This window comes from Podarcis muralis, chromosome 13 (genome assembly GCF_964188315.1).
Source record: "Podarcis muralis chromosome 13, rPodMur119.hap1.1, whole genome shotgun sequence".
Taxonomy (NCBI): Eukaryota; Metazoa; Chordata; class Lepidosauria; order Squamata; family Lacertidae; genus Podarcis; species Podarcis muralis.
The window spans coordinates 3,572,001-3,580,945 of record NC_135667.1 but is presented as its reverse complement, the minus strand read 5'-3'; the positions used below and the strand labels follow the sequence as shown (position 1 = coordinate 3,580,945).

The window sequence follows — 8,945 nt, the reverse complement described above, 5'->3', positions numbered from 1 at the left end:
TAAAATCACTCCAGAATGCCGGGGAATTGTTTAAAAACAGTGTTAAAGCTCAAGTGGGGTGTATACTGCAGGTCAGGAAAGGTACCATGATGGCTAAGAGGTCGCCAATGTGGTTAACAAACAGAATCAAGGAAGCTATTAGAGATAAGAAGGCTTCATTCAGAAAAAAAACGAAGTCTTCAAATTAATATTATTTTTTTATAAATGTTTTTATTAAATTTTCTTTCATGCAGTCAGAAATATACAGAATAAAGAAAAAAGAAAAAGAACAAAGAAAGAAAGAAAAATATAAAAAAACCAACTTTCCAAAGTATTTTTACCAATCTAGCTGGACTTCCCCACATCTTCCAAACCCTGCGTTCTTTGCAATAAAAACGTCAGCAATTTGTTACCTTATTTCATATCTTACTGTATCTTTCAAATATTATGTTTCTAAATTCGAAATACTGTATCTCAATTACTTATACCTTAAAATAAACATAATAAAGTTATTTCGTGTTTCCACCTCGTCTTTCTTATACCTTAATTTTCAATTCACCAAATCGAGTTGCTGAAGCTAAAGTTTCCTAATCGTGCACATTCTTAACATTCATACAGCTTATAATGTTTTTGCAAATAGTCCTTAAATTTTTTCCAGTCCTCTTCCATTGTTTCCTCTCCCAAATCTCGGATTCTGCCAGTCATTTCAGCCAGTTCCATGTAGTCCATCAATTGCGTCTGCCACTCCTCCAGTGTGGGTAAATCTTGTGTCTTCCAATACTTTGCGATAAGAATTCTTGCTGCTGTAGTAGCATACATAAACAAAGCAAAGTCTTCAAATTAATAAAACAAAAAGGAATACAAGCTTTGGCAAAAAAGAAAAGAAAAGTGCAAGCAGACAGTAAGGGATGCTAAAAAAAAAGATTATGAGGAGCACATTGTTAAAACTATTAAGACAAACAAGAAGTTGCTTAAATACATTAGCAGCAGGGGGGGGGGGAGCGTTTAGACCATTGGATGACAGGGTAGTCAAAGATGTCCTAAAGGAGGATATCTTCACAGAGGACGATATAGGGCATATCTTGGTGCCTGAACTAGCTTTTTCAGGAAGGGAGACTGAGGAACTGAGGCAGGTAGTAGTGATGAAAGATGAAGTCTAGGCCTAATAGACAAATTAACAACTGACAAATAGTCAAATCTGGTTGACATCCACCCACCCAAGAATTCTGAAAGAACTCAAATGTTAAATTGCTGATCTTCTAACAAAAATATAGAACTTGTCTCCCAGATCAGCTTCCATAGCCAATGTAACACTGATTTTTAAAAAAGGAATCTAAGGGAATCCTGAAAATCATAGGCTTAATGTCTCTTTCCCAAGAAAACTGGTAGAAAATATGATGAAAATAAAAATAAGCAAGCATATAGAAGAACAAGCCTTGCTGAAGCAGAGCCAGCATGGCTTAAGAGCATTAGAAGAGCCTGATGGAATCAGGTCAGTAGCCCATCTAGTCCAGTCCTGTTCCCACAGTGGCCAACCAGTTCCATGTGGGAAACCCACAAGCAGGACCTGAGCACTGCCTCTCCTGTGGCTTCCAGAAACTGGTATCAGAAGTATCAGTGGAGACAGAGCATAGCCAACATGGCTGGTAGCCATCAATAGCCGCCTCCATGAATTTGTCCAATCTTCTATTAAAACATCCCAAGTTGGTGGCCTTCACAGTCTCATGCGAGTTTCATAGTTTAACTATGTGCTATGTGAAGAAGGGAGGCGGGAGGCGCTGTGGGTTAAACCACAGAGCCTAGGACTTGCCGATCAGAAGGTCAGCGGTTTGAATCCCCACGACGGGGTGAGCTCCTGTTGCTCAGTCCCTGCTCCTGCCAACCTAGCAGTTCGAAAGCACATCAAAGTTCAAGTAGATAAACAGGTACTGCTCCGGCGGGAAGGTAAACGGCGTTTCTGTGCACTGCCCTGGCTCGCCAGAAGCGGCTTAGTCATGCTGGCCACATAACCCAGAAGTTGTACGCCGGCTCCCTCGGCCAGTAAAGCGAGATGAGCGCTGCAACCCCAGAGTCGGCCACGACTGGACCTAATGGTCAGGGGTCCCTTTACCTTTTATGTGAAGAAAGTGGGTAGAGAATGGCATGGAAAAGGTGTAAAGAGAAAAGTTTTTTCCCCCTTGATCATAACTCCTAGAACTCACGGACATCCAGTGAAGCTGAATGTTGGGAGATTCAGGACAGATTAAAAAAGTACTTCTTCACATAGTGCCTTGTTGAAACTATGGGACTTACTCTCACAGGAAGCAGTGATGGCCACAAACTTGGATAGTATTAAAAGAAGTTTAGACAAATTCATGGAGAATTTGGCATGTCAAGAACATGGCACGTCAAGAGCGCCGGAACAGGAATAACTGTTTATGGTCATGGATGTCAACTTATGTGTATAAGCTGATGTGCTTGAATTCCTGGGGAAGGGGGGAGAGGGTGCCTGGAGGATATATATACTGCATGAAATTTCTCATTTCTTTGGACTTGCTGTGAGCTGACCACACAAGTGCCTTCTGCTATCCAGAGAGCAGAATAAACTCTTTCTCTGAACCAACCCTCGGTGTCATTTGACTTCCTTCCTGGTGTTGAACCCCCTTCCCTCTTTCTCTTCTCCTCTGTTCCAGACACGACAGCGGCCCTGCGCCTCATGGAAGAGTCATTGTTGCTGGACCAGAATTTCCGACACAAGGCAGAAAAACTCCTTGGGATTTTCCAAAGTGAACTGTTTCAGGCTCTCCTGGGTGCGTATGGGAGGTAGCTGACACCAGGACTGATGGGGGGAGCAAGCCAGGGTGCTGCTTGAAGAAATTGAGGAGGAGCCCAATGGGCAAGGGTTTACATGCAGCACTCAGTCCAGCTTTCCCAAACCTGGGGCCCACCAGATGTTGTAGTCCAAAGCAGCTAGAGGGCTCCAGGTTAGGAAAAAGTTGTTTAGTTTCTAAAAGTCAATGCATGAGTCATTTCCCTCCTAACAGCCAACTCCCAAATGAGGTGCAGGGAATGCACTCTGAATGTGCTCAGAGTCACAATCATCTTTATTAACAAAAGAATCATAGAATTGTAGAGTTGGAAGGGACCCAAGGGTCATCTAGTCCAACTCTTTGCAATGCAGGAATCTCTACAAGATCATACATGACAGGCAGCCATCCAACTTCTGCTTTAAAACCTCCAGTGAAGGAGAGTCCACCACCTCCCGAGGGAGTCTGTTCCACTGTCAAGCAGCTCTTACCATCAGAAATTTATTCCTGATATTTAGTTGGAATCTCCTTTCTTGTAACTTAAATCTACTGGTTTGGGTCCTATCCCTCATCTTCATGTGACAGCCCTTGAGATATTTGAAGATGCTAACATATCTCCTCCCAGTCTCCTCTTTACCAGGCTAAACATACCCAGTTCCCTCAACCATTCTTCATACAACTTGGTTTCCAGACCCATGATCATCTTTGTCACCCTCCTCTGCCCACACTCCAGCTTGTAAATATCCGTCTTAAATTGTGGTGCCCAGAACTGGACACAGTACTCCAGGTGTGGTCTGACCAAGACAGAATAGAGTGTGACTATGACTTCCCTTGGGACGCAGGTGGCGCTGTGGGTTAAAGCCTCAGCACCTAGGGCTTGCTGATCGAAAGGTCGGCGGTTCGAATCCCTGCGGCGGGGTGCGCTCCTGTCGTTCGGTCCCAGCGCCTGCCAACCTAGCAGTTCGAAAGCACCTTCGGGTGCAAGTAGATAAATAGGGACCGCTTACTAGTGGGAAGGTAAACGGTGTTCCGTGTGCTGCGCTGGCTCGCCAGATGCAGCTTGTCACGCTGGCCACGTGACCCGGAAGTGTCTGTGGACAGCGCTGGCTCCCAGCCTATAGAGTGAGATGAGTGCACAACCCTAGAGTCTGGCAAGACTGGCAGGGGTACCTTTACCTTTACCTTTATGACTTCCCTTGATCTGGACACTAGACTTCTGTTGATGCAGCCTGAGGCCTTGAAGTTAATAAGCCCTGCCTGCCCCATATGTATAGATGAGCTAGAGAACTAGGTGCAGAAGCCAACAAAGTGTTGTGAAGGAGGGCTACTGAGAAAGTGTGCAGAAAGCAAAAAAGAACCTGAAAGCTTCTTGGAGAGGCAGAAAGAAGAGGAAGCTGCCTTATGCTGAGACTATTGGTCCCTGTGGCTCAATATTCTCTACACTGACTGGCAGCAGCTCCCCAGGGTTTCAGACAGGGAGTGTCTCCCAGTCCTATGTGCAGATGCCACCAAGGATTGGACCTAGGATCTTTTGCAGAGGCTCTACCCCTGAGCTGCATCCCCCTCCTAAATAGTGGTGTAAATGGGTAAGCAGAGATTGCATATTGGAGGAGGGGGCAGGGCAGGGAGAATTCCCACTAAAATTTCCAGTGACTGCCGTTTCCCAGGAGAGAAGTTTTTGAAAAACAGTTCTTGAATATATTTTTAGATTAAAAGATCTTAAGTTATTTTTGAGCAGGGATCTCAAGTCCTGTAATTTTCCAAGATTTCAAAACATTGTTTAGAGGAGCTAAAAATGCAGAAGGCCAAGGGGGGAAATGAAGCAACTGTGTTTAATTTGTTTTGCAGGTGGGCGGGTTGCACACGGGTTCAAATAGCCAACGATGTGTGGTTAGCTTTATCATGGGGTACAAATACTTTTTGAAATGGGTACCTGAGCCTTCGCCAACTTAGAGCCTTCTAGATGCTTTGGACTACAACTCCCATCAGCCCCAGCTGATAGTACAGTGGTACCTTGGGTTAAGTTCCGGAGGTCCGTTCTTAACCTGAAACTGTTCTTAACCTGAAGCACCACTTTAGCTAATGGGGCCTCCTGCTGCCATTGCGCCGCCACTGCACAATTTCTGTTCTCATCCTGAAGCAAAGTTCTTAACCTGAAGCACTATTTCTGGGTTAGCAGAGTCTGTAACCTGAAGCGTATGTAACCTGAAGCGTATGTAACCCGAGGTACCACTGTAGTCCAAAACATCTAGAAAGCTCCAGGCTGGGGTCTATGAAGCATAATTCCCTGAGGAAAGGGAAGAGGATCTGGCTGGGGCAGTTGCTTATCTGAACTTGATAAATTGAGGAGGGTCTTAAAGCAATCAAGCAATGGGGGGGGGGGAGAAGTGGGTGAAGCTTAAAAGTGGGAGGAGCTTGTTGGTTGGCTGGGGTTTAGAAAGGGAATTGTGGGGGAAAGAGATTGGCCAAAGTTAGGGAAGACTTCTTCTTCTTTGGGAATTAGGGAATCAGAGGGGAATTGGGCATTATCTCCTGAATACCAGGCCTGAGCTTTGAAGGGGAGGGAGGAGGCGGAAGATGAAACTTGTAGTGAGCCTGGTTGAGCTTTCAGCATGGAGGGTGCCCAGGTGTATGGGTTTGGGGGCTACTTTCCTCCAGCCACTCAGCCCTCTCATCTCCCACCCTTCAGGGCCCAAGAGCCTTGTCCTGCTGAGTCTACCCAATGCTAGGAGGCAGCAGCCTCCTTATCTTCCTACTCCTCCTCCTGATGCCAGAGCTGCACCTGCAGAGACTCAGCCAGCCAGGGAGGGAGGGGTTTGGCTCAGCTCGTGGGTCTAAATATAGGCTTTAATCTGAGTTTCATAATTACTTCTGAGCTGGGCTGAAGGGAGGTGGGGATGGGATGCCCGGAAGCATCTAGGAGCTCAGCTGTAAGGCGCTTGGTGTGCACCTGGGGAGTCCTAAGTCCTTTTCTTCCCACACCTGTGTGGCCAGCTGCTCCCCTTGGCCTACCTTGCAGGAGGATGTTCTTTGCAGAGGAGGCTCCTCCAAGGCCTGTTTTGTGAAAATGTGCCTCCCAGGTAGTGGCTTTTATTTTTCGGACAAAAGAAGAAAAAGAAATATTGGGGATTTCCCCCCCCCCTTTTTTCTAATATTAAAAATTATTTGACTTTCCATCCATGCTCTTGGTTTAGATATCCAGGAGTTTTATGAAGTGACCATTTCAGACACTCGCCCCACAACTTCACGGAGGTCTCGGCCTAAGGTAGGTGCTCTTTTATCAGTGATTTCCTTCCTCTTCCTATAGCTGTTTGCTTTCTTAGTACTCCTGAGCCCAACTCCTCCAACCTTGGATTCTGTGCCTCAGTAGAATTGCAGAATTTGCTGCCACAGGAGGCCGTGATGGCCACCAAATTGAATGTCTTCAAAAGAGGATTAGATAAGTTCATGGAGGAGGATAGGGCTATTGTTTGTCACTTTTGTTTTAGCTACTTTATTTGTATTTTTATCTTGTGAGGAGCCCTGATATCTTTTGATGAAGGGCGGTTAATAATAATAATAATAATAATAATAATAATAATATAAAAATAAATAATGGCTACTAGCCACAATAGTTATGCTTTGCCTCCACAGTCCAAGGCAGCAGTGCTTTTGTATGCCAGTTGCTGGAAATCGCAGGAGGGGAGAAGGCTCTTGTGCTTGGATCCTGTTAGTGGGTTTCTCACAGGCATCTGGCTGGCCACTGTGAGAACAGGATGCTGGACTGTGAGAACAGGATGCTGGGCCTGCTTTGGTATGATCCAGCAGGGCTTTTCTAATGTTCTTATTGTGCACCAATGGAAAAAAAATCCAATGTAAATTTGAAGTGATTCTGTGGTCCCCGAGTGGATTGCTAACTAGCTAGTTAACATCATCTTATTTATTTAATTTAGAAATTTCTTTACATTTATATCTCTCTTATTTCTTTTGACATGAAACCCAAGGCGACATACATGTGGTTCCTAGGCAGTCACCAATCCAAGTACTGTTCTGACCTAGACTTGCTTAACTTCAGCAAAGTGATGGCTTCATGTGCCTTTAGACCAGACCCTGGGGCCCTCCTGGGGCCATCAAAGCAGTATCTTTCTACAGTGGTACCTCGGGTTAAGTACTTAATTCATTCCGGAGGTCCGTTCTTAACCTGAAACTATTCTTAACCTGAAGCACCACTTTAGCTAATGCGGCCTCCTGCTGCTGCTGCGCCGCTGGAGCATGATTTCTGTTCTCATCCTGAAGCTAAATTCTTAACCCGAGGTAATATTTCTGGGTTAGCGGAGTGTGTAACCTGAAGTGTATGTAACCTGAAGCGTATGTAACCCGAGGTACCACTGTACACCTGAAGTCCCAAGAGCCCTTTTCATTTCAAGCCCTTTTCTGAAGGTTTCTCTCCCTTGAGGACATGAATACTGGGAAATGGGTGCCAGGGAGAGGCAGAACACAGCTAAATGTTTTTGGGGAAGAGCTGTGGCTGTGTGGTGTAACCCAGCTCTTGCACGAGTGGAGATCCCAAATTCAGTCTTCTGTATCACCATTGGGAATGGATCTGGGCTAGTGTGGTTAAGATCCTGGTGCCGGTCCAACAATATAAGGCAGCTTTATATACGTATATGATTTAAGCAAGAGACATGGCAACAGGAAGTTGAAGATTAAACCGTCCAGACTCCTTGAGGTTGTATGCAGTATAGACTGTTCGGATCGGATGGGTTGGAGGGAGCACTCTAAGGGACTGTTGGGGGATGTTCTTTCTAATTGAGTGAACTTCTGGTTAATTAATCTCACTGTTTCTCTTCTGGGAGAATGGAAGAAGGGAAATAGACACGGAGGAGAAGCGGAGAAAAGAACTGTGGTCTCTCTCTCTCTCTCTCTCTCTCTCTCTCTCTCCCCCACACACCCACACCCACAACCTGGTGGATCTGCTTCTATGAATCCAGCCAATTAGAGGCCACAGGTGCCTTCCCATGCCCTGAAACGATGGAGACATGGATTCATTGGCTTTGAGCTTCAGTACTGACGCGGGTGGCGCTGTGGGTTAAACCACAGAGCCTAGGGCTTGCCGATTAGAAGGTCGGCGGTTCGAATCCCTGTGATGGGGTGAGCTCCCGTTGTTTGGTCCCAGCTCCTGCCAACCTAGCAGTTTGAAAGCACCTCAAAGTGCAAGCAGATAAATAGGTACCGCTCCGGTGGAAAGTTAAACGGCGTTTCCGTGTGCTGCTCTGGTTCGCCAGAAGCGGCTTAGTCCTGCTGGCCACATGACCCGGAAGCTGTACGCCTGCTCCCTTGGCCAGTAAAGCGAGATGAGCACCGCAACCCCAGAGCCGTCCGCGACTGGACCTAATGGTCAGGGGTCCCTTTACCTTTACCTACTTTGTCAGTGACATGTTCCTCACTTAGTTTGTCCTGGACTTCACAGCCTGTAGTAACCTCCACAACCCTCTCATCTGTGTCATTACCCAAAAGAGTACTCATTAATGGTTCCTCATCATCCTGGAAAAAGTGACAAGTGGGGTGCTGTAGGGTTTTGTCCTGGGCCTGTTGTTGTTCCGTGTTTTTATAAATGACTTGGATGAAGGAATTGAGGGGATGCTCATCAGATTTGTAGGTGACACCAAACTGGGAGGGGTAGCTAGTGCCGCAGAAGACAGAATCAGAATTCAAAATGACCTTAACAGATTGGAGAACTGGGCGGTAGCTAACAAAATGAATTTCAGTAGGGACAAATGTAAGATTCTGCACTTAGGCAGGAGGAACAGATGCACAAATATAGGATGGGGGACACCTGGCTTACTAGCAGTACATGTGAAAAGGATCTAGGGGTCTTGGTGGACCACAGGCTTAACATGAGTCCACAGTGTGATTCAGCAGCAAAAAAAGAGCTAATGCTGTTCTAGGCTGCATAAACAGAAGTCTAGTGTCCAGATCAGGGGAAGTAATAGTACCACTCTATTCTGACTTAGTCAGGCCACACATGGAATACTGGGTCCAATTCTGAGCATCACAATTTAAGAAGGATGTTGACAAGTTGGAATGTGTGCAGAGGAGGGCAACCAAGATTATCAAGGGTATGGAAATTAAACCTTATAAGGAGCACTTGGAGGAGCTGGGTATGTTTAGACTGGAAAAGAGGAGAGTGAGAGTATATAT

The 8,945-nt window shown here is 45.8% G+C and overlaps 1 protein-coding gene across 4 annotated transcripts in view; it reads left to right on the top strand.

The window, feature by feature from the left end:
- The first annotated feature begins 2,645 nt into the window (after positions 1–2,645).
- The window catches only part of DLG4 (discs large MAGUK scaffold protein 4), a 128,162-nt gene continuing 121,862 nt past the window's right edge, over positions 2,646–8,945 (top strand). For 2 of the 4 annotated variants that reach the window (XM_077916804.1, XM_077916802.1), the window contains exons 1-2: positions 2,646–2,768; positions 5,960–6,030. In XM_077916804.1, coding sequence (XP_077772930.1) covers positions 2,675–2,768; positions 5,960–6,030 — 165 coding nt within the window. In that variant the 5' untranslated portion in view covers positions 2,646–2,674. The remainder of the gene's footprint in view (positions 2,769–5,959; positions 6,031–8,945) is intronic. The other 2 variants (XM_028751884.2, XM_028751880.2) reach the window with 1 other exon arrangement.